General features: G+C 33.1%; 1 protein-coding gene across 1 annotated transcript in view; it reads right to left on the bottom strand.

The window, feature by feature from the left end:
• Positions 1–27,760, bottom strand: part of SESN3 (sestrin 3) — a 68,914-nt gene that overhangs the window by 12,184 nt on the left and 28,970 nt on the right. Inside the window, exons 2-6 of the mRNA XM_074304481.1 lie at positions 17,225–17,290; positions 10,932–11,129; positions 9,047–9,229; positions 5,511–5,744; positions 4,659–4,806 (exon numbers count right to left, since the gene is read on the bottom strand). Of these exons, the coding sequence (XP_074160582.1) occupies positions 4,659–4,806; positions 5,511–5,744; positions 9,047–9,229; positions 10,932–11,129; positions 17,225–17,290 (829 nt within the window). The remainder of the gene's footprint in view (positions 1–4,658; positions 4,807–5,510; positions 5,745–9,046; positions 9,230–10,931; positions 11,130–17,224; positions 17,291–27,760) is intronic.

The following is a 27,760-nucleotide window of genomic DNA, read 5'->3' as shown; positions in this document are numbered from 1 at the left end:
TTGAGGATTAAAGGGTATGCCCGTGGTATGTAAAATCTTATACTGTGCACAAAAGTGTGTAAAATGTTTGGACGTATATGCAGGTCCATTGTCTGTTTTTATTGCTTGTGGCACACCCATAATTGCAAAAGCTTGTATAAGGAATTCAGTGACCACTCGGGCTGTCTCTTTTGCTGCTGGCATTGCAAATGTGAATCCTGAAAAGGTGTCTACCACGACATGAATAAAAGATAAACGACCAAAAGATTTATAATGGGTCACATCCATTTGCCAGATTTCATTGGGTCTCAAACCACGAGGATTCTTCCCTGGAGGGAGTGTAGGAGCATGGAAAGGAAGACAAGCTGTACAGCTTTTTACTATGCTCCTAGCTTCCTCTCTTGTGATTCCAAATTGTAAACGTAAAGCTCGAGCAGCCTGATGATATTTAGAATGAGATTCTTGTGCTTCCTGAAATAAAGGACTACTGGCTAACATGGTTAGAAGGCTATCTGCCTTTGAATTTCCATCAAAAATGGGACCTGGAAGTCCACTATGTGAGTGGACATGCAAGATATAAATCTTGCCTGGATGTTTTCTCACTTGCTCTTGAAGTTCCTTAAAGAGCTGATAAATATTGGAGGCTGCAAATTTTATTTGGGCTGTGGAAATTCTTTGTACTACACCTACTGAATAGGCTGAATCAGTAATTATATTTACGTCTCCTGGGTAATAAGTGAGAGCTAGCATGATAGCAAATAATTCATTCTGTTGAGTGGATTGAAAAGGAGTCCTGATTACTCTCTTTATGGTTAAATCATGAGAGTATATGGCACAAATATTTTCTTTGGAGGCATCTGTAAAGATTGTTGGTCCTTTAAGAGGAACCTTAACCACGTCCACACGTGGGGCAAGGACTTTTGCTTATCCTGACAAGAGGAGCTAGACCAGACCTTCGCAATTTGGCGCCTGAACAGGGACAGACACAGTCCTGATTCCAGTGGAAAAGCTTCCAATCTAGATCTCAGTCTCTCTGACCCAGAACTGTGAGTAACGAGGAAACTTTGTTAAAGATTAAGTGAGCGTGCTAATAGATAAATAAGGAACTTAACTTGTTAAGGGCTAAACCAGGAATCTCTTATAGCTGAAATGGGGCAGATGTTAGCTATATTCAATCCCTGGACCTCAGCCGACTCAACCTCAGCCCCAGACGCAACCTCAGCTCCATTCAGGAGTGGTACTATAGAGAGTATAATCAACATAATTGAGGAGCAGAGTTTACTTGTAACCTGGGTACAGATTGCTAAACTCTTGGCTGCATTAAGACGTACATCCCCTTGGTTCTTAGAGGAAGAAAAGATAGATGTAGATAAATGGAAGCTAGTGGGATATGAAATGAAAGAATTTCAAGCAAAAAATGGGCCTCGTTCAATTTCTGCAGAAGTATTTTATATCTACAACATAGTTCAATTAGCCTTAAACTATCAAGCAAGTTGTAGGAGAAGGAAAAGTTCTAAAAATGAACAGAGGAGGAAGTGTGAGGAAAAAAGGAAAGATCAAGATCTTTCCCTAGAGCAAGAGGATTTAAATGAGGAATTATGGTATGATTCTCTTGAAGAAGCTTCAACCCTGCCTAGAGAACAGATTATTGACAGGCCCACCCAGGGACGCCAATTGTAACGAGCTGTCGTCTCCAGAAGCTGCTGGATCGCTCTCTGGGAAGAGATCTGCTGTGTCTTCTACTCAAATCTCTCCGACAGATTCTTCTTCCTGTAATGAACCGTTGTCTCCAGGCAGTTGCTGTTAACTCTTGTCCAAAGAAGTGACTTCCCTTCCTGCAGAGAGCTCCGTCAAGCCTGATGCAATTCAGAGTCTCCTCTTTCTCTGAGAGTCCTCTTCTTTTATTCTCCCAGAGAATGGGCGTGGGATAATGCAAGGGCTTCTGGGAAGAACCACCCCAGCCAATGAGCTTGCCCCCTCTATCAAGTCAACCTGAGTTCTCACCTTGTAACTATCCAGACAACCTCAGTTCTCACTTAGTAATCCTAACAAATATCAGTTACTTTCTTTTTAATTATTTATTTTTCTCTTGCCTATGCTTTGTTTGTGCTTTATCTTTATCTTTTGTTTATCTGCTTTCTTGTTATTGCTCTCAATAGATTATGAGGTCCTTGGGGCAGGCACTGTCTTTTGTCTCTTTTCATATATCCAATTCATATGTCTTTATATCACATATACAATGTTCAATAATAAAAATACTATTTTTAATATTTCTAGCAGTGGAATTTTACTTAATACAATTTTTATTGTGTTATGGTCAATAAAAGATGTGTATATTTTTGCTTTTCTGAACCTGTTTATAAGATTTTCATGTCTTAAGAAATGGATACATAGTACATAGTTAAGGTACAGTACATAGTTAAGAAATATTATAATCTTCTTTCTATTTTGAATCAAGTATCTCCAAAGATCTGTTATATGGAATTTCTACTTTAAAAGATAGGCAATTTAATTAAATGACCCATTTCATCAATGCATTGGATTAGGGTTTTTTTGTTACTTTTTGTTTCTATAAATTTAGTCATTAAATCACTATGGAATAGAATTAAAAATATGAGATAAAAAAACTAATTTTTTTCCTGGAATTTTTACATAAGATATTTTCCTTTAAAAAACAATCTACTAAAACTCAGAAGTTGCTTATCAAGATTCCTTTTGGCATCATTTTCAAACTAAATAAATCTTTAATGGATCAATTTATTATTCCCAGGATTTAAAAAGGAACAGAGAGATTCTACAGAAACCAATGCTCATGTAATTTATTATATGTGAAACCATATCACTACTCTATTCAATAAACTCTAGTGGCTCCCTTTGACCTCTTGGATCAAATATAGAATCTTCCAATCATGTTGCTCCTACTTCCATTCAACAGACTCCAGTAGTTCCATATTAGCGCCAGGGTCAAATATTAAGATTTCTTTCAGGAATTTAAAGCTCATCCTACCTTCTTACCTTTGCTCTCCCATCCATACTCTCAACAATACAGATAAACTGGCCTAATTAATGGTCCGTACACATGACATTTCATCTCCCAATTCCAAGTATTTGCATGAGTTATGCCATTTTGATACACCCCTTGTTACCCTCTGACTCCTAGCTTCCCTGGCTTCCTTAAAAGTCTCAACTCAGATATTACCTTCTGAAGGACATCTCCCTGATTCTTGTTCTTTTTGTTTACACAGTATGGAGATCTTATATGTTCATGGTAATTTGCACATTATTGTCCCATTAGAATATGAGCTCTTTGAAGCCAAGGACTCTTATTTTTGCCTGTGTTTCTTCAGGGTCTGACATGTCAAACATTTAATAAATGCTTATTGACTTGACTATCTGATGTCATCATACAGTCAATTTATATGACTTGATATCCTTCTCATATTAGCAGGAAGAAGTCAATTCTCCACGTTGTGGAGCTAGCTGTAGCTGCTGAAGCATAAGGAGATGAAGCTAGGCCAAACAAAAGAACTTTATTTCAGATACAAAAGAAAAGATGTTTTAATTCCCAAGATTATGAAGATGGCTAGGGAGAAGCATTCTGATAAAGTGCAACATCACACCAAATGTTTTAGGACATCTGGTTTTCTTATAATGGCTAAATGTCATAAAGAAAATTCAACATTAAATGATTTCCTGTCTTCCCCAGCTTTCTGTAAAGAATGCAAAATGGAAGATTTGAAGAATGACAGAAAGGGAAGAATAGAGAAAAACTGAAATTTTGCTAAGAAAAGACTGCAGAAGTTTACTACCAACATAGAGCAAAACAGTAATCTGAATAAGTTTTACTCCAATTAGAATGCCAAGGGAATAAGGAAGGAAACTAGTATCTTTGGTTTGCCCCTTAATATCATAGAAATGTTTATCTTGACTGAAATAAGTCTTTTTTTTTTAGAAAGAAATAAATCAATACTGAAGAATTTTCTTTATTTTTCAAAATATCTTATTGCATTAATAAAAATAAGAATCTCCAATATATTGCTTTAGAAGGAAAGCATGCCCTTTTAGTATGAGAAGTTGGTATCTTGAAAGGTAAAGTTTGACGAAGTCCCAATACTTTTTGATGAGCACTCACTTAACTTCAAAGGTTATTGTTTAAAAACAAACAAAACTCAGCAATGTCAATGAATTGCTACTTAAAATTTGCATCATATATATATATATATATATATATATATATATATATATAAGGATCCATATGTATGCATATGCCATATAATTTATACAACTCTATTAAGATTTCCTAAATAAATTTGGTTTATTATAATTTTGCTGCATGCAATAAAGAATCACAGGGCAAAAGAAGGAACTCACAGTATTTGGAAAGCATTAAATTAAGGTTTCAAGTATATTTAATATGATCCCTAAAGCAAATTTATGCAAAGACATTGCTAAAAATTGTGCTATATAGGAGGTTAAAAATATTAGTTTAAAGGCATCTTCATACTGAAGAAGTCATGGATCCAAATGTCCCTAAGTAAATATTTAAAATTAATATAGAAAATAATGTTAGGAGTCTTGAGTGTAGAGAATATAAATATAAAGATAAATTGAATTCTCAGGAAAATCCATGTTCTAAAATTTTTTTAAAGCATTTATATGATAAAATGAAGGGAATATACCTCTAGAAACAACAAAAAGACTTTCTTTCTTCTCTTTCTCAAAACGAGTAGTCATTTCTTCTTGGGAAGCTTCCTCATCTTCCCTTTCCTCCTGAAGCCTCTTCATCCTTTCCATTAGGGCCTCTAGCTCACTTAGAGAATCCACAATCTATATTCATGAAGGATAATTTTGAGAATTGTGTCATTAAAAAACCCAATCTAGCATATCTTAGTATGTTCCTAAAGCACTTTATTATGGTGATACTCATTTGATTAGTTTATGGTTGCCACCTGAGAAAATTAAAGAGTATATTATTTTTGTTTGGCAATAAAGTTCAAAAACAGAAAATAACTCACAAATATAGAAATTCCAAAATGAATGTGGACCACATTATACTCTATGTAAATATATGGATATCACAAGTTTGCCAGTTTCAAATAACAATTGTAAGACCAATATTTGATGTTACAAAGATAAATACTATTCAAAAAGTACTTTAAACTCTTCATTTGATTATATTGGTGTCATGTGAATAGGAACACTCTCTAAGGCTCTGGCTAAAAGTCTCTATGATTCAGGAAATAGCTGAAATAAATAAGCATTTAAAATATTTTTTTATGATTAGTAAAAAGATCCATCTACATCTGCTATCAAGATTTGAAAAGGCATAATTTATACAAAATGATACTCAGGTATTTATAATTTATATGTAGTCATAAAAACTAAGATTCATATGTAAGGGCCTATTTGCAGAAGAAATTATAAATAAGAAAATCCTTTCTCATTTGATATTAATAGTCACAGAAATGTAAACAAAATAGCATAAAGCTTCTAAAGAAAAAAAAACTAGAAATGGTTTTTGTAATACTGACCCCAAAGTTGCTGCTAAGTGATGCATTTTCTATGTTGTTGTCATTGGCAAGATCACAGACACAGAAATTGTTGACCGATATTAGTCTGAATCCATTAGAAGTATCTGGATCTCTCTCTGGATTAATGCCACTACCAAAAACAAAGCTAGCCAAGGCATGATAATGTGCCAACAGGACCACAGCATGTACTAGTTCAGGCAGAGACCAATTATTCTCTCCAGTTTTGACGAGTTTCTGAAATTAATATAAATTGAAAACAACAAAATCTTAGTTTGACAAGGCCATTTTATACAAATCAAGACAAAACTTTTTAAATCTCATTTGTCCTCTATTATTCTGAAAATCTTAAAATAACAACAAAAAAGAATGTGTTCATCAGTATATTAAAATATTCATTTTTTTCATAAATATCTTAATATTTTAGAGCATCTATCTGTTAATGACTCTAGATGGAATGAACTTTACCTTTGAAGTACCTTTTCACATAATCTCGTTTTAAAGTATATTGTGGTTATTAAAAATAGTAAAAAAAAATTATACAATTAAGTGGCACAGGCAATGTTTCAACAAGCATTATTAAGCATCTAATATATTCCAGGCACTTTGTAAAAGAATTCAAAGTAAGAAATAAAAGTCCCTGCCACCACAAAGTAAAGACAGAGAGACAGAAACAGAGGTACAAAAAGAAACAGAGAGAGGGAGAGAGATAGACACAAAGAGAATATTTTGTGTGTGTGTGTAAAACATACTAAAAAAAAGTTAGCTTTTGAAGTAGTATAATTAAACAAGTACTTCTGCAGAAGATTCACTTGAGTTGGTCTTGAAAGGAAATTAGAAATCCCTAAAGGTAAAAGGGAAAGGAGGAGAACATTTAAGAGCTGCAAGGACTGCCGATGGAAAGGCATGGAGAGGAGAGATGAAGTTTTAGTCGTGAGGCAATAAGCCAGTATAGCTGGATCACAAGATCCCAAGTAGGAGAGTTAGGATTGAAAAAATTTCTAAGTTAGGAGGAAACTGGATAAACAGAGGTTTAAATGCCATGAGTTTGTGTTTGATCCTAGAAATAATGGGAGCTACTACAATTTACTGAGTAGAGAGATAACATAGTTAGAGCTGCACTTTAGGAAAACTGTGGTAGCTGTGTGGCAGATTAATCAAAGTGGGGAGAAACCTGAGGTAGTGAAGCCATATAAAAGGCTATTATAATAACAGAGGTGAGAGGCAATAAAGTCCTGAATTGGGTTTATAGCTATGTGAATAGAAAAGAAGGGGATATATAAGAGACTCTGTGGAAATAGAAATGAGAGGATGACTGGAATATGTGGGGTGAGAGACAATGAAAAGTTTAGTATAATAGTGAAAGTTATCTGGGTGACTACACAGAAATGGGAAAGTCTAAAAGATGGATGAGTTTGGGAAAATGATAATGACTTCTGTTGGATGTGTTGAATCTGACATGCCTAAAGTATATCCCATTTGAAATCCAAATGCCCAATAAGCAATAGGTGTTATTGGAAAGGGGATCTGGAAAGTAGGTTTGGATAGATTAATCACATAGAAATAATCACTGAATCTACCAGATTTGAAGGGATCACCAAGTGAGAGAGAAAAAAGAATAGCGTTCAGGACAAAGCCTTGAAATATATCCATATTTAGTTGGCATGACATGACATGAATTGGGAAGAAGAATGAGGGGTCATTAGACAGCTTAGAGGAAAACGGAGAGAGAACAATGTCACAGAAAACCCAGAAAACTGAGAAAAATCATTAGATGGAGAAATTGGGCAAGTTACTTGCCTCAGTTTTCTCATCTGTAAAATGACCTACAGAAGGAAATGGCAAATAATTCCATTATGTTTGCCAAGAAAACCCCGAAAGCATCATGAAAACAATCATTTCATCATATAAAAGCAAAAACATGCAAAACCATATGATTATCTCAATAGATGCAGAAAAAGCCTCTGACAAAGTAAAATACTCATTTAAGCTAAACAAGCAAAACAAAAATTCCACAAAATATAGGAAAAGAGGGACCATTAATATCATAAAAATTATCTATCTAAAGCCATAAAGCAAGTATCACATGCAAATGGAGATGTTGTATTAGCATATTTCCCAATAAATAAAAGAATAAAGCAAGGCTGTCCAAATATTCACTCTTCCCATTAATATTTGGTATCGGTCTGGAAATGCTAGTAATAACAATAAGATAAGTAAGAAATTAAAGATTTCATAATAAGCAAAGATGGAATAAACATCCCAATTTGCTGATGATATGATGTTTTATTTAAAATATCCTAGTGAATTGGCAAAGACACTAATTGAGACATTAATAGTTTCAGCAAAGTCAGAAGTTACAAAACAAACCCTCAAAAACTTCTAAATCCAAGAGAGTTTACTGGGAATAATGGAAAGGGATATCTTATTTCATATAAGTACAAAATGCATAAAATATCATCTAGGAATCAATTTAACAAAAATTGTATTTTTACAATACCTGTAAAAGATTCAAATACAAATCTCTTTCTAAAGAAATAAGTTAAATAACTATCGGAATATTCAATCCTTATGGACTGGCATTTTATTTCTCAAAAGCCCACATATATTGAGAGTTTTTTAGATCATAGAGTGGGAACTAGACCTGTGATTTCACTAGAATAAAGAAGTCTCTAGTGAGGAAACTCCCCTTACCAAGACAGGTTGTCACCTTTTTTGCAACTTAGTCTTACCTCCATGCTATAAGGTCCCCCACTTCCAGAACACATTGTGGTTAGTCTGCAAGGCTGACAAATAAGTGGTTGGCTATAAAAATGTTAATTAAAAATTAAAATTCCGATAAGTAGATTTTCAGGGTAGCTATCATTCTCACAATGTATATGTATATTTGTCTTGAAGACTGATTTAAAAAATACCCAAAGATTTTTCTGATACATAAAAAGAGCTTTCTTAGATTAAGGCCTTCAGTGGAAAAATAGTAAAATTATATATTTTAATCAGAATGCTCCAGCTAATTTTCCTAGAAAGATTTTTATTTATCATTAAACATTCATATAACATACTTATGAAGTTTGTCACTTAAAAGAAATAGAATACAATTATAGAATTTTAGCTTATAGAATCCTTAGAAACTATTTGTCAATTTATTTATTGATGAGGTAATGAAGATTTAGAGAAAATAGTGATAAAGATGGACCTAAAACCCAGAATTCCTAGATCCTAGTTCATTGCTTTTATTACTACATATACTGCCTAAAACAAAGAATCACAATTCCTAGAAATATATTACCTAAATATTAGCACAAAACAATTAATTCTTTATATTTTAGGTAAAAAGAATAGTTTCCTACAAAGATACTTTCTTCAAATCTATCCTCTCAATATAAAAATATTCAATACTATTGATTGGTTCTCAAATTGTAAACAGTTGCACAAACATTTAAATTGAAATATTTAAACAAATTAAGTTAAAGAGTCAAGAATTATTCAAAAAGAATGTTTCCATAATGGTAATATGTCCAGTTAGAGAAAAGTGCTACCTGAATGTGATCTTTTGTGATCAGCCAGGGTCGATGTGCTAGCAGTTTATTTATTTCATTGAGATTTTTCAGTCTTTGTGGGACATATTCCAAACCATTCAACCATTCTGCAATACCTCCAGTCTTCAGAAACTCATCCACATGCATGTTGATTAGGTAAGAACACTGGTGTCTAGCTGCAGCCTTAAGTGAGAAAAAAGGAGAGGAATGCAGCTCAGGAAAAAGACTACATATTTTCATTTTTACTGCCTTTAGGAAGTAAACACCCTATGGCCATATATAATTTCTCCTCTGAAAACTCAAATTCTCAATAACTTGGAATTTTCCCACACATTGATTTTCTAATTCAAACTACAACTATATTTTATCTCCCTTACTAGATAGATAACAAATTCATAGAAGGCAGACACCATGCCATTCCTTTTAATGCTTTTACAAGTGTTCACCAAATTTTCACTGAATCAAATAGTATAGAGCAGGGTAAATATTTTTATAGCACCCCCAACAAGATTCTTGTTTTTCTGAAATCTTCACTCTTTAATAATCTACTCCCAGTTAGCAAGTGGGTAGAAAAATAAAACTGGTAGCTACTATAAAAGTAAATGGACACCTCACTTCTTAAGTGTTTCCAGTTTGAGGACTGTGCTTCTAATCCTGATTCCAGTAGCAAGTGTAGGCCATTGATCAATTACTTCCTATTGGCTACTTCTCCCACTGAGAAGGATTTACTATTGATAGCTTGCCAAATTTCCTTTAAAGTAAAATTCATACCTCTTGTTTCTTCATGGCTACTTTTTTTTAAAATAGTTTTTATTTACCAATATATGCATGGGTAATTTTATAGCATTGACAATTGCCAAACCTTTTGTTCTAATTTTTCCCCTTCTTCCCCCCCGCCCCTGACAGCAGGTTGACCAATACATGTTAAATATGTTAAAGTATAAATAAAATACAATATATGTATGCTGTACAAAAAGAATTGGACTTTGAACTAGTGTACAATTTCTTCATGGCTACTTCTTAAATAACAATGTATCTGATTTTTTATCTTCTATTTATTTCTTCTATTGATTTTCTTTATCTTATAATCCTTATTGACTATATTTTAATTTTTGTTGTGCTCCAAAAGAATCTGAACTAGAATTGAGGCCCTAATGAATTTTGTTGAGCCAAGATAATGTCTACAGCTCAGATCAATTTTACCTAGTACTGTAGTACTAAGCAGATACTGAAGTCAAATTTTTGACAAATGTAAACCTGACATTCTGGACTGCCTCCCCACATCAAGTATTCTTATATTTGCATAGGCAATTCTCTCAATGACTTTTTTAGTACCAGTCAACTTGCAAAATTATGAATACTCTTTATTCTTGCCCAACTTACATATTTTCCCAATTTATATTAGCTTTTATCAATCTGCTATAATTGGATGATAAAAATTAATTTCTTTATAAGTACTATCATTCAGATTTTTCACTAATTCAGATGTATATTTTTTCCCTACATAATTAAAAATTACTAACTTTTTTCATGTATGTAAGACTCTTTATAGATACTAACCTAAAACAAATAATTTTCTCAAAAATAGAACAAGATATTACCAGAAAAAAACCACTTGTCTTTAAACACAGGAGATTAAATATGTTTTTAAAATTAAACAAAAAACATTCATATTGTTTTAATTATATATTATATGATTCTTATAGATCAATTCATAACATTTCTACAAATACTTAATTGGTCACACTAAAAATAACTATGAACATTAATTTGCTCTACATTACAGAAGTCCTTTAACAGAGTAAAGAGAAAAGATAGTAAGGAAAAATCTTTTCATCATAGCTTAAAATAACAAGTCTCAGGTACAGGTCTTATAAACACATACCATAATAGCAATGTAATGTCGATATGGCAAAGGAAGGGGACCATCCATTCGCAGCATATAAAACTGGCTGCGCAAAAAAGACTCTAGGTACTGAGCATGTAAACTCATGACCTGAGTAATGTTGTCCAGGCGCCCAGATGTAGAATATTCTTCCACAAGGAGGTTAGTACGTTCATCTACTGTATTTGCTTGGACAACCTGAAAGCCAAAAAAGCAACACAGGAAAAAAGGGCAGTTATTAAAAAAATAAATATATCCTTTATTAAGCCAAGCAGGGTAAAAATTGATCAATTATGGAATCATTAAAGCAAATGAGTTACCCATTAATAAACCCAGAAAATTCTGGATATTATTTGTACTTCAAACATAAAAATTAAAAAAAAAGGAAAACACCATTCTCATTTTTTAGATATTACACTAAAATTCATTACAAAGATATTATTTATTTGATAATTGACATTTGCTGTTTAATTGCAAAACTGGAGAAAAAGCAATTCCACCTGCTCAGTCATGCCCATTAAAGATTCTGAAAGCTTACTTGCCCAGCAGATGGAACTTTTATCTAAACACAGCATTTTATCATATAAATTTACAAGCTTATCTCAGTAACCTCTGAATTCACAATGTTTTATGTCAATGCATCTACACTCTGACATATCCCACCCACCAACTTTACTTTAACTCATTAATGAATAAACACAGAAAAATTCTTCTATTTTTTAGAGGCTAAGATAAATGTTGCAAAGAGTAGAAAAGTGTTTACTAAGAGAAAATAACACAAATTTTAAGGGTAATAATAATAATGATGATTATAATCACTGAATCCAGTAGTCATTGTAGAGTTCTTTCAGCCATGGTGATCAAAAGAACTTATCCAAGGAATAGATAATAATTTTACAAGGCTTCAAAAGATTACTGGCTATAAGATTACTACTAAGTAAGGTTCTGAGATCCAGGGAGGCACATTAGATCAAGCAGTTGAGTTTAAATTCGGAATATTCACTTTAAAATCCAGCTCTGCACAAACCATTCCAGTTAAACTTGTTTCCTCAGCAATAAAATGTGTATCATAATATTTGTATGATATTCTTCAAATCTCTCATGAGGAAAGCACGTTATAAACCATAAAGCTATAGAGTATGCTTACACTTAAAGAACCTTATTCAGATGAGTATGATCATTCTAAAATTTAATAGTCTTTGAAAAATTGTAACACAATCCTTCCTAGGTAATCTGGGATTGATCTTGTCCAAAGCTAGCTAGGTTGTTCTCAGATAACAAGCATACAGATTGTTACTAGGTTCATACATGAAGACTTTCTAATGTGGCTAAAACCTGCAACAGAAATGAACCTTCAGAAACCCAGGTTTCACATCATGAAATTTAGATTTGGATTTTAGAGAAAAAAAATTATTTAAAATGTGAGTTATTATTTTAAACATCTTTGATAAGTAGCTTATAAAGAAATATATACTTCACATAGTAAACAACAGGGATTAACCAAACTGTTGTTTAGTCATTTTGGAGGTGTCTGATGATCTGTGATCCCCTTTGGGGTTTTTGTGGTAAATATACTGGAGTAGTTTGCTTTTTCTTTCTCTAGTTTACTTAACTGATAAGGTATTGAGGAAAACAGGATTTACTTTTCCCAGTGTCTGAGGCCAAATTTGAACTCAAGTCCTCCTGATTCTGGACTTGGTGCTCCATCCACCATATCACTAGCAGCCCTGACGTGCATTTATTAATTATGCTTAATATGTACCAAGCATTATACTAGTTTTAAAAAGTGAAATAGCCCTTATCCTCAAGGTGTTACATTCCATCAAAGGAGACATGTACATATGTAAATTATAAATATATACACATTACAAAATAAATTCATAAATACAAGTTAATGGGAAGCTGGAGGTAAGAAAGAATTCATCTAAAAAGGTAGCACCTGAACTGATTTTTGAACAATAAACACAAATTATGAAGACTATACTGCAAATTTAAAGAAATGGTAAATTAGAAAAATTATGCAAAAAAGGTGTGAAATATGAGAAAATGTAAAATGCAACAATGTAAAAAAGAAATTTCATTTTTCAAAAATTTTCAAGCATTGGTTAATTTAGCCATTTCTTCTTCGTTGAATAAAAAGTACAATAAGATGATCAATAATAGTATATAAACCAATTATGCCAAGAAGAGCCTCTTTTAGCACAAAGTATTATTTATTTCATGCTTCATCTCCCACTCCCCACACATATATCTTCCCATATACAGATAGCATTTGGTAAAAAAAAAATGTCTTCCAAAGGAGGCCATTATGAATGTAACATATGTAGACAACTTCAAGTCATAGTGATTAGTAAGGTTCTCTTGGGATGGCAACATATTATAGTAAAAAGCACTAAACTGTCAATCAAAAGAATAGTTTTTTAAGTCTTGAGTGTTATTAACTGTATTTACTCAGTTAAATTCTCTGAGCCTCAGTTACCTCTAATATATATATATATATGTATTACAATTACACAATTAATATTTATATATATTTATATATCTGCAAAGTTGTGTGTATGGGTGTATTTTATGTGTATACCAATTTATAGGTCAATGAGCTTATCTTAGATTCCTGGGAAATTCCAAAGCACATTATGAAAAGGATATTTTGTGAGTGTCTAATAAAATGAAGTGGTCATCACAAATAGCCAACATGATTTCAAAAATGATAGAATAATTTCTTTTTCTCTTAATAGACTGATGAATGCTGAAGATATCATTTATAAAATTTGACCCAAGTCTCTCATGTTATTCTTATGAATAAATTTGAAGGATTTGGGGTAGATAATGATAGATGGATCCAGGACTGGTCAGCCAGACCAAAAGTAGTCATCAATATTGGTTTGATATCATCTTGGGAGCAGTTCTCCAATGGAGTACTTCCAGCACCTGTGCATAGCTTGGGATCATTTAACACTTTTATGGATGACCATGGATGGTATGGATAGTATGTTTTTCAAATGAGTAAATGATGCCATTCAGCAAATTTAAAAGGAACAGCTTTTTCATAGGATGAAAAGGTCAGAATCCAAAGAACTACTGACAAATTACAATGTTGGTGAGAAACTAGTCAGATAAATTTAATAGATTCAAATGCAAAATCTTACAACTTGGTTTAAAATAAAAATAAACTACAGGAATATTGGAGGGGGGAGGAAAAGAGTTATATAGAAAGAGAGAGAAGGGGAAAGGAGAGAAAGAAGAAGGGACGAAGGGAGGGAGGAAGGGAAGGAGGAAGGGAGGGAGGAAGGGAGGGAGGAAGGAAAGGAGGAAGGGATGAAGGGAAGGAGGGAGAAAGGAAAGGAGGAAGGAAAGGAGGAAGGGAAGGGAGGAAGGAAAGGAAGGAAGGAAGGAAGGAAGGAAGGAAGGAAGGAAGGAAGGAAGGAAGGAAGGAAGGAAGGAAGGAAGGAAGGAAGGAAGGAAGGAAGGAAGGAAGGAAGGAAGGAAAGGAGGGAGGAGGGAGAAAGGAAGGGAGGGAGAAGGGAAGGAGGGAGGAAGGAGGGAGTGGGGAGGGAAGAGGAAGAAGGGAGGGTAGGGAGAGAGGGAGGAAGGGTAAAGGGCTGAAAGGGCTGATCTTGACTTAATGCACTGAGGTAGGACGACCCTAGCACTTAAGGCTAATTACCAATTGGACAATGCTCTATTAGAATATGCTTAGAAAATGGCCTTTCCCACTATCCTGTGCTGGCCCAATCATTTGGTGTATACAGAGAATTGTAGGAGGGACTAGGAGGTGGAGTAAGACTAGCTAGAGTCACTTCCTCCTGGCAGGAGAGGAAGAGGAGAGGTTGCAGAGATCCTGAGTATCCATTCCCACCAGTAAAGACCAAGAATAAAGACAGAGCAAGGATTTTTGCTTATCCTGACTCTGGCTGATTCTAAGGCATCCAGGGTGCTAATGAGGTGGAAGGATGGAAGGAAGGATGGAAGGAATGAAGGGAGGGAGGGAGGGAGAGAGGGAGGGAGGAAGAAACTTAGGTATATTTCTTTGAAAAAGCTACATGAATAATGATATATTATGGTCAAAAGTGCTAATGTAATCTTAAATTGTATTAAGAGAAACATCATGTTCAAGACTAGGGGGATGTTCAATTTTAGACAGGAAGAGACATGTAGATTGAAGAAATAGACCCATGGATATAAGAAAGAATTGACTACTCAAAGTTGGAGTGTGAAAGAAGAATCAGAAAAACTTAAGTAGCCATAAGAATTTTCTCAAAAATGGCAAAAAGTAATGAATTAGCATAGGAATTGAAAATTTTATATATGTCATTAATGACACTCTTACAACACAGTAAAATGAATCTTAATAAAATGTATATTCATTTTACTATGTTCTATTAAAATATCAAGAAATCAAGCAATCTCACATAAAAATTACTAAATTTTTAGATTTTCTTTTTCTAATTAATTTCCTAATTAATTAGGGAAATTATCTTTAGTAGAACACTTTATTCTCCAGTGACACAAAATAAACAGCATATAAAGGAATATCATAATGAGACAGTATAGCGTTAATCTCCCAAAAAGTACATTAGATCAAGGAAAAATAGACATCACAGGAATCCTGCTTGCATGCCACAAAAATCTAAATGAAAAATCTTTGATTCGGGCAACAAAAAACAACCACTTTATAATACACAACACAATTATCATGTATAATTTTTTTCTTCTCCCCCAAGAGCATTACTACTAGACACAAATTAAAAATATATAGATGTATGTATGTGTGTGTGTATGTGTGTGTGTGTGTATATATATATATACATATACATAACTTATTCATTCATAGTCAATCTTAAAACAATATTTCTGTTACTGTATATATGTTGTCTTGGTTCTTTGTGCATGTCTTTTTAATGTTTTTCTGAGGTGGCTTTCTCTTACAATAACATTTCTGTTACTAGGAAAAAGGATACACATGGGCACAACTTTTAGATTAAGGATTCTTGGCCTTTTCTATATATGTGTGTATGTGTGCGTCTGTGCTAGCTACTTTAATTTATAAATAAACATGTATGTAAACATATAATTTTTTTAAAAAAGAGTTGGAGGTATGTTTGTGAAATCTCTAAATGTAACCCAAAGAGGTAGATATTGCAAGCATAAGTATTGTCCATGTTTTCAGATGAACAAATTCAGTTTATTTATCTGATATATTAATCTTAGGGCTAAGCAGAATTTAAATAGATTAAAAAGAGAAAAGGTAATGGCAAAGAAAAAACATTTCATGCCATTACTCAGTCTACTTTTCCTAGATTCAAATAAAGAATTCTGTGATATGCCATCCAAGTGAAATCTAAAAACCAATCAATTGATGAGACATAACAGTTAGTGAAGCAACATTCTCTCCTTATTTCATGCTCTTTAAAAAGTTTGATAAGGAAGTGAATAATAGAGAGAGAGAGAGAGAGAGAGAGAGAGAGAGAGAGAGAGAGAGAGAGAGAGAGAGAGAGAGAGAGAGAGAGAAGAGAAAGAGAGAGAGAGAGAGAGAGAGAGAGAGAGAGAGAGAGAGAGAGAGAGAGAGAGAGAAAAGAAAGACTCTCTGCTGTAGATCAGAGTTGAGGAGGCTCTCTAGAGGAAGAAGTCTCTTCCTCTAGACCAGACAGCGATTGGCAGTCTCTGGAGACAACAGCACATTACATAAAGCTATCAAATTATCAATGCATTTTAATACTCCAGAGGTGTCCTTTTCAGAAAAATTACATATTAAATTGGTGATATAATAATAACAATAATAATAATTACAAAAATAGCTAGCAGTTTTAAAGCACACAAAGGGATATAGAACATCTTACTAATGTTAATTTTTTTATCCTCACAACAAGCTTGGGAAGTATGTGCTATTATTCTCATTTTACAGATGAGGAAAAGGAGTCAGACAAGGCCTATTTGATCTACCCAGGGTCACTTGGCTAGTAACTGTCTGAAGCTAGGTTTTCCCTACTGTGCTCTATTTACTGTGCCCTCTGTTTGTTTCAAGTGATACAATACATTTTCATATTTTCAAACCTAATTGTATCGTATCCTAATAACTGAGATTATTCACATTACAGACATTTTACAATTCCAAATCAGACTGTTTGGAATTACGAACTTTAAGTCAGGCTTCCTATCCACAAATGTATCTCAAATAACAAAACACTTGTACTTCAACATTTCAAAGAGAGAATTTGGTATTTGCTCCAGGCAATAATGTTCTTGATTTCTCACAATTTCTTACTATAATTTCTCAAGATAGTTTAACCTACCTCCTTTTCTGGTATAAAGGCACTTGGTCCTCTTGTCAAAGGCTGAGATATTCTGATTCTTTTTTCCTGTTTAAAAAAAAAAAAGTTACAACCATTACTAATGATTTCCTAGAAAACGTTTTATTTGTCTTAGTAAAAAATTATGCATAAGTGCAGCCTTTAACATTCTAATAAGTTAACTTTTATGTATATATAAGATAATATAAATTCTTTGACAGATGAAACCAGAGAAGTAAATTTATTCCCTCATCCTCTAACTAACAATACCACATAAAATGTCTGTCAAAGGTGTTTGCTAGTGTGCCAGAGGATATCCTGGCAAAAAAATTCAAATGGAAAGGAGATTTTCCCTAATTAATGGTGATGGTCTCTAAAATGGTATTGTTTATGGGTGATTTTATGCTGACTATATATCCAGCCCTGAAACCTATGGGGTATCTTCAATGAGATACAGAGCTTTGTTGGAAAAATCTGAATGGATGAGGAATGCATATTATTCAAACTGTCACATGCAAAGAGATGGTCAAGTCTATCAGCATAGAGTCCTACAAATACCTCACGTGGACAGGAAGGGAAATTCTTTAGTCAATCTCAAGAGAGGATTAAAGCTAGAAATTCCTCAAATTATGGGCTTTAAATAAAAATGAGAATGAAGTCATTAGTCTCCAAAAGGTATTGCCAAAGAAAATGTCCTATTCTTTTGCAGGTTAATAAGTTCTTAAATTCAGGTTTCACTCATTTTTTCTTTGGCTTATTTTCAACTAAAAAGAAAACCCAAAAATATGCAAAATGCTAGATGGTCGAAGTGGACAGACTACCAGTCCTGAAATGAGGAGGACCTAATTTCAAATCCGATCTCAGATACCTAACACATACTATCTGTGTGACCCTGGGTAGGTCATTTAACCCCAATTGCCTCATCTCCCCATCTTCTCCCCCTTTATAAATAACTCTCTAATTAGCAAATGAAAATATAAAAATAGAATTTTACTTTTATTTATAATTTTATGCCAGGGATACTTTTAAAGAGGTTGTGGGGTTTTTTTTTAAACAAAACAATCTATTCAATATATAAAGAGTTCTGCCAGAACAGAAATATTTTATAGCACAACTTATGATACAATTCATAATTAATTCCTCCATTAGGAATATTTGTTTACAGTCTCTAAGATATCAATACTCTTTGAACCATAAGCTTGTAAATTGTACCAAGCAGAAAATATGAACTGTCAAAAAGAATTATTAGTTTACAGTTTGACCTAAACAATAAGTAAAATAGCATTGTACTCTTCATTTCTGATCATAACACTGGCTTAAAAACCATTTATGGTCTTCATAATTCCTCCTTCTTACCTTTTCAATGTTCTTACATTTTACTCTTCCAAATTCTGTTACAGTGAACTATTTGCTGTCTCAAAGAATTCCATCTCCCACCCCTGTACTCACTCACTGACTGTGTCACTTGCCTGGAATATACTGAATCCTCATCTCTGTCTCTTGTTTCCCTAGGTTTCCTTGAAATCTCAAAGATTAATATCTCAGCTTAGACCTGGTCCTCCCCACACTGATAGTAACTTGTCCAAATTTATAGACTATCTCACTAGAATATGAGCTCGTTGAGAGTACAACCTACTTTAAAAAAAAAAAAAAAGCCTTCAATGTATCCCTATAGTACCCAGCACATACTAATTGTTTAAGAAATGTTTTTGATTGGTTAATAAAGATACAAAATACAGCCGCTGGCAACATATGCAACAATCTTCATTTATATCATTTACTACCAAGAAAAAGAGTTGGTTATGTTTCTTCAACAATTCTCTCTGGAATGAACATTACACATTTTATATAATCTGGATAATAATGTATTTTAGCATTTTTTTCTGTGCCAATTTGATGAGTGTGAGGTAAAATCTCAATTTTATTTTAACATGCATTTCCTTTATTATAAGTGATTAAGAGCTAGAAAGCAGTTTTTATTGCCAGTAAACACTAGCAATAATAAGACCCATTTCTAAAATAGAGAACTGAGTCAAATTTATTTAAAAAAAAAAAGCCATTCCCCAATTGATAAATGGTTAAAGGATATTTTAAAAAGCAGTTTTCAGATGAAGCAACTAATGCTATCAATAATAATATAAAAAATTCTCTAAATTACTAATGATTAGAGAATGCAAATTAAAACAACTCTGAGGTATTACCTTCCATGATGGAAAATGCTATCCACATTAAGAAAAAGAGAAAGAAATCTAGATGCAGGTTGAAGTATACTATTTTCACATTTTGGGGGGGTCTTTCTCATGATTTTTCCCTTTTCTTCTGATTCTTCTTTCACAAAATGACTAATGTGTAAATTCTTAATGTGGAAATTGTACATGTATAATATATCAGATTGCTTGCCATCTTGGGGAAAGAAGATAAAAGAGTGAGAGAAAAATATTGAAACTTTAAAATCTTATGAAAATAAATGTTGAAAGCTATCTTTACATGTAATTGGAAACAATAAATAATATTGTGGAAAAAAGAAAAGAAAAAGCTGCCTGTAGAAGTTGGAATTTTAGCTAGGATTTGAAGGAAGCCCAAGGAAGCAGAAATAAATAAGGAGAAAAAAAATCTGGAACTCAAAATCTTATAAAAAGGAAGGCTGAAAACTAATTTTACATGTAATGTGGAAAAATACTATTAAGGAAAAAATAAGTGACAAAAATTTATTTGACTTGGATAATAACTTGCATTTCTTCTTACTGCAGTAGAATTGCTGAAATGACTCTTAATAGTATATATTAATAGTGAAGATGGCAGATTAAGAGGCAGCAGAGAGTTCAGCTGAACTCTCAACATCCCTTCCAAACAACTTTAAAATAACACTTCTTAGAGCAGCAGAGACAACAAAAAGTCAGAGTGACACATTTTTCTGGCGTAAGAGAACTTAAGTGGTCAGCAGGAACATCTTTGACACCAGGGTAGGAGGCCTATTCAGAATGCACACAGGAGCAGCAATAACAGCTGCTGCAGCAATTTCAAAAGCTCTTAGCCCAAAGACTTTCTGGGTCACGGATCCAGGACAGAACCAAAAGAACAAACAAACAAACAAAAAAAGTAGAAGAAAATATGAAATATCTCATTAAAAAACTGAACTGGGAAACTGATCAGGGAGAGAGAATTTAAGAATTACTGGACTACCTGAAAGTCATGAACAACAATTTAAAAAGGAGCTTAGACATCATATTTCAAGAAATTATCAAAAAAAAAATGACCTGATTATCTTAGATATAGATAGTAAAATTGAAATAAAAAGAATACACTGATATCCTCCTGAAAGAGATCTCAAATGGAAACTCTCAGGAATATAACTTAATTTCAGAACTCTTAGATCTAACAGAAAATACTTCAAAGTAGGCAAAAAGAAACAATTCAAATATCATGGAGCCATAGTCAGGTTCATACAGCTTTTCATTCTAAGCTACTTATAATATTGTTGAGGTATAAAGGGCAGGAACTTTGGAGAAATATACTTAAGGCTATTACCCTATATTTGTTGAAGAAAGAAAAGAAAGAAAGAAAGAAAGAAAGAAAGAAAGAAAGAAAGAAAAGAAAGAAAGAAAGAAAGAAAGAAAGAAAGAAAGAAAGAAAGAAAGAAAGAAAGAAAGAAAGAAAGAAAGAAAGAAAAGAAAGAAAGAAAGAAAGAAAGAAAGAAAGAAAGAAAGAAAGAAAGAAAGAAAGAAAGAAAGAAAGAAAGAAAGAAAGAAAGAAGAAAGAAAGAAAGAAAGAAAGAAAGAAAGAAAGAAAGAAAGAAAGAAAGAAAGAAAGAAAGAAAGCAAGAAAGAAAGAAAGAAAGCAAGAAAGAAAGAAATCTGGAAAAATGGAGGATGTTGATAGACTTAAGAAAAGTAAATGAACAGATGCAAACTATGAGAACTTTTCAGCCTGACTTCCATCTCCTACTCAATTGCCTAGAGAATGGCCTCTTTGGGTTATAGACATTAAGGATTGTTTCTATTCTATCCCTCTAGATAAGGACGATATGAAAAAAAAATGCCTTTTCAGTGCTCAGCATTAATTTAGCAGAGCCTTCTAAAAGATATGGACGCCACCACAAGGGTCTTTTTCTTGAGTCTGTCTTCCTCCCAGATCTCTTAGCTCTTATATACTCTATTATATCATCATAGGTGTCAATCTTGTAGAATAGCTGTCATTCTGCAGAACTATATACTAAGTATATATAAACTAGAGAATTATTATCTTAATTCCACTGAGTTAACACCTTGTTTTAAGATTAAGTCAATCATACTGAATTAGAGAACTATTAATCACCATACTAAACTAGATAACCATTGTCTTATCAATTCCACAGAGTTAACATCTTGTTTCAAATATACTTCTCCAAAGTTCTGGCTCTCTAGATTGAGGTTCAAAAGGGACCTCAAAAAGTTGGGAGTCACAGACCAGTGTTGCAAGATGTCTCAAAAGAACTTGCACACTTGAATCCATCTCCAAGTCAATGAGCAAAGTTTATTATAATTGTAACGCCAATTGAAGCGTTCTGAACCTCAACAATATGATTTTCCAGAGGGCAAAGGAGCTAGGATTATAACCAAGAATCACCTATCAAGAAAGAAGTATAATTCTTCAGGGAGGAAAATGGGCATTTAATGAAATAGAGGAATTTCAAGCATACCTAAGGAAAGACCAGAGATTAATAGAAAATATGACATTGAAACATAAGACTCAAAAGAAGCACTAAAAAATAAGCATGAAAGTGTAAATCATAAGGTACTCAATAAAGTTAAAATGTTTATATTTTATATTGGAAGATGATACATGTAACATTTAAGAACTTTATCATTAGTATCTATATAAACACAAATTTACATAGACAGAGTTTGAGTCATTTATGTTGCAATGATCTCTAAAAAAATTAAGGGTGAGAAAAAGGGATGCACTGAAAGAAGAGAAAAAGAGGCACACAATGAAGAATTTTTACATACAAATATGATTCTGATACCTAAACCAGGAAGAGGCAAAACAGAGAAATCTTCTTAGTTAATAATGGTGCAAAAATTTTAAATAAAATATCAGCAAAGAGATTGCAGCAATTTATCATGAGTGTAAGATACTATGACCAGTGGGATTTAACTAGGAATAGGGCTTTCCAATATTAGGAAAACTACCAATATAATAGAATATATCAATAGCAAAACTAACAGAAACCACATAATTTTTTTCAATGGAAAAGATGAAACAAAAAATATAAACAAAGGGAACATTTTTTTAAATTTGAAAAAAATCATTTCACCAACCTATTTTCTCCAATAAGGAGGCAACTTTATAAAAGCACTTACTATGTCCACCACAGTTCTTGAAGTGCTCATAAGAGGTATAAATGACACTAAAAAGATGGGAAAAGCAGCTGAATTGAACCCAATATGAAGGATCTCTCCTCTTATATCTCTAATTGTGGATACTGGTAAGGTAACGAGAGCCTTACCTGAGACAATATAGTGGTGAGGTTGTTGAGGGACTGAAATGCCAGATGTCTAAACGAGAAGATATTAAAGGAGTGGGGGGAAAATCTCAGATCTTATTAATATTTTTAAAAGGTGACTAAGAAAACATTAAAAATTACTGACCTATATACAAATCTACTTTCCAAATTATGCACATCAACTTCATCCTTAATGCAGGCATTAGGAGGAAACAAAAAGGCTTTTATAAGGGATATTCAATAATGAACCATATATCATTATCATGTCATAATTAGCTGAAATATGTGGAAAATATAAAATCCTATTGTGCTTATGATTTGTTGATGACAAAAAAAGCATTTAATGATAGAACAAAATATTGTCTTATAGGCCCTTTCCTAGCAAGGTATCTCCCATTCAAATATTAAGACTGTTCAGGATTCTTTGCAAGATGTTAATAATAGAATAACTCTGTTCCATGATTCTTTGATAATATCAGTCAAGGCATAAAACCGATAGATAGATAGATAGATAGATAGATAGATAGATAGATAGATAGATATGTGTGTGTGTGTGTGTATGTGTGTGTGTGTGTGTGTGTGTGTGTATGCAAGAAAGTACTTCATCAAAATGGAGGAGGGATTTCCCATAGATCATCCTGTAAGATACTCCAGTTAGCAGATCATATTGTATGAGTTCCATGATAGAGCCAACTGAAACGAATCTGTGATTGTTCAAAGGATTTTAGGCTGTTAATCAAAACAAGACAGAGAACGCAGATAATAACTACTGTCTAGATTCCAACATGAATCTATATGTAGGTTATGCAGTTTGTCCAAAAGTAAATCTACCTGGAAAAAATAGTTTGTACCCAATGAGCTGTACCCAGAGTTTAAAAAAGAAGAAAATGGACTGATATTCATTACCACTGTGCTGCCCAAGTTTCCAATGAAAGCAAAGGTCTACCTTTTTAATTAACATTTCACCAATTTGGCCTTATGCCAGTGAAATGTAGAACATGACTGCTCTGAAGAATCAATCAATAAACATGTATTAAATGCCTACTATATTTGAGGCACCATGCTAAGCAATAGGAATAGATTTTACCCATATGGGTAAAATCCTTCCCCTTTAACCATCTTTTTGCAGATGTGAGATAGTATAGTTACAGAACACTGTATGTAATATCAGCCTTTATCAATATACTAGTTATTTTTGCTGAACTTCCTCCTCCCCCTTTTGATTCTTCATTATAATAGAGGGCTCAATAGCATAGGGAGAAAGTAAAGCTACCCTGGAAAGTACTATAGAAACAAAAGATCCAAATAAAATTTTATTTTGTTAATAGAAAAAAATAAATCACCTTTGTCTCTTAAAAATGTCAATCAGACCATATTAATAATCAAATTAATAAAAACCATATGATCATCTCAATAGATGCAGAAAAAGCATTTGACAAAATCCAACATCCATTCCTACTAAAAACTCTTGAGAGTATAGGAATAAATGGATTATTCCTTAGAATAATCAGGAGCATATATTTAAGACCGTCAGTAAGCATAATATGCAATAGAAATAAACTGCAACCTTTCCCAGTTAGATCAGGAGTGAAACAAGGTTGCCCACTATCACCATTACTATTCATTATAGTACTAGAAACGCTAGCCTGGCAATAAGAGCCGAGAAAGAGATTCAAGGAATTAGAGTAGGAAATGAGGAAATCAAACTATCACTCTTTGCAGATGACATGATGGTATACTTAGAGAACCCCAAAGACTCTGCTAAAAAGCTACTAGAAATAATTCAGAATTTCAGCAAAGTGGCAGGATACAAAATAAATCCACATAAATCCTCAGCATTTTTATATATCACCAACAAAATGCAACAGCAAGAGATACAAAGAGAAATTCCATTCCAAACAAATGTTGAAAGTATAAAATATTTGGGAATCCATCTACCAAAGAATAGTCAGGAATTATATGAGCAAAATTACGAAACACTTGCCACAAAAATAAAGTCAGATTTAAATAATTGGAAAGACATTAAGTGCTCTTGGATAGGCCGAGCGAATATAATCAAGATGACAATACTCCCCAAACTAATCTATTTATTTAGTGCTATACCAATCAGACTCCCAAGAAACTATTTTAATGACCTAGAAAAAATAACAACAAAATTCATATGGAAGAATAAAAGGTCGAGAATTGCAAGGGAACTAATGAAAAAAAAAAAAAAACTCAGAGGAAGGTGGTCTAAGTGTATCTGATCTAAAGCTATATTATATAGCAGCAGTCACCAAAAGCATTTGGTACTGGCTAAGAAATAGACTAGTTGATCAGTGGAACAGATTAGATACAAAGGACAAAAAAAGGGTACATCTATAGCAATCTAATCTTTGACAAACCCAAAGATACCAACATTAGGGACAAAAATTCATTATTTGGAAAAAACTGTTAGGAAAACTGGAAATTAGTATGACAGAAATTAGATATGGATTCACACTTAACACCATATACCAAAATAAGATCAAAATGGGTCCATGATTTAGGCATAAAGAATGAGATAATAAATAGATTAGAGAAACAGAAAATAGTCTACCTCTCAGACCTGTGGAGGAGGAAGGAATTTATGACCAGAGGAGAACTAGAGATCATTATTGATCACAAAATAGAAGATTTTGATTACATCAAACTAAAAAGTTTCTGTACAAACAATACTAATGCAAATAAGATTAGAAGGGAAGTAACAAATTGGGAAAATATTTTTGAAAGTAAAGGTTCTGACAAAGGTCTCATTTCCAAAATATATAGAGAACTGACCCTAATTTATAAGAAATCAAACCATTCTCCAATTGATAAATGGTCAAAGGATATGAACAGACAATTCTCAGATGATGAAATTGAAACTATTTCCACTCATATGAAAGAGTGTTCCAAATCACTACTGATCAGAGAAATGCAAATTAAGACAACTTTGAGATACCACTACACACCTGTCAGATTAGCTAAGATGACAGGAACAAATAATGATGACTGTTGGGAGGGGATGTGGGAAAACTGGGACACTGATACATTGTTGGTGGAGTTGTGAAAGAATCCAACCATTCTGGAGAGCAATTTGGAACTATGCCCAAAAAGTTATCAAACTGTGCATACCCTTTGACCCAGCATTGCTGTTATTAGGATTATATCCCAAAGAAATACTAAAGAGCGGAAAGGGACCTGTATGTGCCAAAATGTTTGTGGCAGCTCTTTTTGTTGTAGCTAGAAACTGTAAGATGAATGGATGTCCATCAATTGGACAATGGTTGGGTAAATTATGGTATATGAAGGTTATGAAATATTATTTCTCTGTAAGAAATGACCAACAGGATGAATACAGAGAGGCCTGGAGAGACTTACATCAACTGATGCTGAGTGAAATGAACAGAACCAGAAGATCGCTATACACTTCAATGCTGTATGAAGAGGTATTCTGATGGAAGTGGAAATCTTCAACATAAAGAAGATCCAACTCACTTCCAGTTGATCAATGATGGACAGAAATAACTACACCCAGAGAAGGAACACTGGGAAGTGAATGTAAATTGTTAGCACTACTGTCTATCTACCCAGGTTACTTACACCTTCAGAAGCTAATACTTAATGTGCAATAAGAAAATGGTATTTACACACATATATTGTATCTAGGTTATATTGTAACACATGTAAAATGTATGGGATTATCTGCCATCGGGGGGAGAGAGTGGAGAGGGAGGGGATAATTTGGAAAAATGAATACAAGGGATAATATTATAAAAAAATAAATAAAAATAAAATAAAAATGTCAATCAGCTTCATTGGTCTAGTATATTCATTGAGTTTTTTTTTAATCTCAAGTACGATAAGAGTTATAAACATTTTAAAAGATAAGTACCTCTTCTAAGAAACTTAGAGTATAAGAATAGGTCTAGCCCTTCAACCATACTTCTCAGGAAAAGTTTTTGAGTTTTAGTTGTGGCTATACATTAATCAAAATGTAACCAGAATGGAATTATTCAGAGGAACCAAAAGCAGGAATTTTATTTTTATTATATTGGTGACTTCACTGGTGTCAGGAATTCTCACTGAAAAAAAACTCCTACGCAATGTAAGTCAGCAACTTTTTGGCAAGTTGCAAAGTCTTAAAAAGTTGCAGAGAATACTAAAAGATAAAAGGATTGCTACAGATGTAGTTATATGTTTCAAGCATAGCTTCCTCTCAGCAGACTAACTTAAAAAGCCATATAGAAAACAAAAATCCAACTTTATCTACTGAAATGGATGATGATTATCACACACACACACACACACACACACACACACACACCCAACTCATGGAAGATAAAGATTGTACTGTATGCATGAGAGAAAAGAATTGGTTAAAGTTTGCTTTGAAATAATATAACCTTAGCAGATCAAGAAGCAAAATTAAGAAATAATGGAGGAAAGATTTCAAGGCTGAATGTTACCTACTATGGAAAAGAAAAAAATGTTGAAAACTTAACATCAAACCTCTAATCTCAGTATGTACTAATTAGTGTTTCTTAAGACAGTAAGTCAAACTTTTCCCTGCATTTTGACAAGTGTCATCTTACTATCATTTAAGAATTTGCCCAACTGCAAACAGGACTAAGTACTATGATAATTGTTACTGCATCTACCTCTAAGAGTAATGGGAGCTAGAAAAATTGGTCTGCAAAGGCTTCATAGTAAAGGTGAATTCTACATAGAATTTTTTGGTGAGGGACCTTCTTTGAAAGGAAGGAAAGGACAATTCATTAGGGAATTGTTTTCGAGAATGCTCTTTAAAGTGGTTTGGAAGCAAAAACAGACAAGTTATAGAACAGGCAAGAAACACTTTAGAATAGAAATCAATAAGGGTTAAATTGAAGATAAAAACTTTTAGTTAATAATGTGTCAACTGTGGTGGGTCCTTTAAGTTCACTGCCTAGGAATTTTAATTTGATATACAAAGCAACACAAAGAGTCACTGTAGGCCTCTAAAAAGGAAAATGGTGTGAAAAGATCAAAATAACACCTGAAGAATGTTATTT

This window comes from Sminthopsis crassicaudata, chromosome 3 (assembly GCF_048593235.1).
Source record: "Sminthopsis crassicaudata isolate SCR6 chromosome 3, ASM4859323v1, whole genome shotgun sequence".
Lineage (NCBI taxonomy): Eukaryota > Metazoa > Chordata > Mammalia > Dasyuromorphia > Dasyuridae > Sminthopsis > Sminthopsis crassicaudata.
The sequence above is the reverse complement of the archived record's forward strand: the minus strand, read 5'-3'. Positions and strand labels throughout refer to the sequence as shown.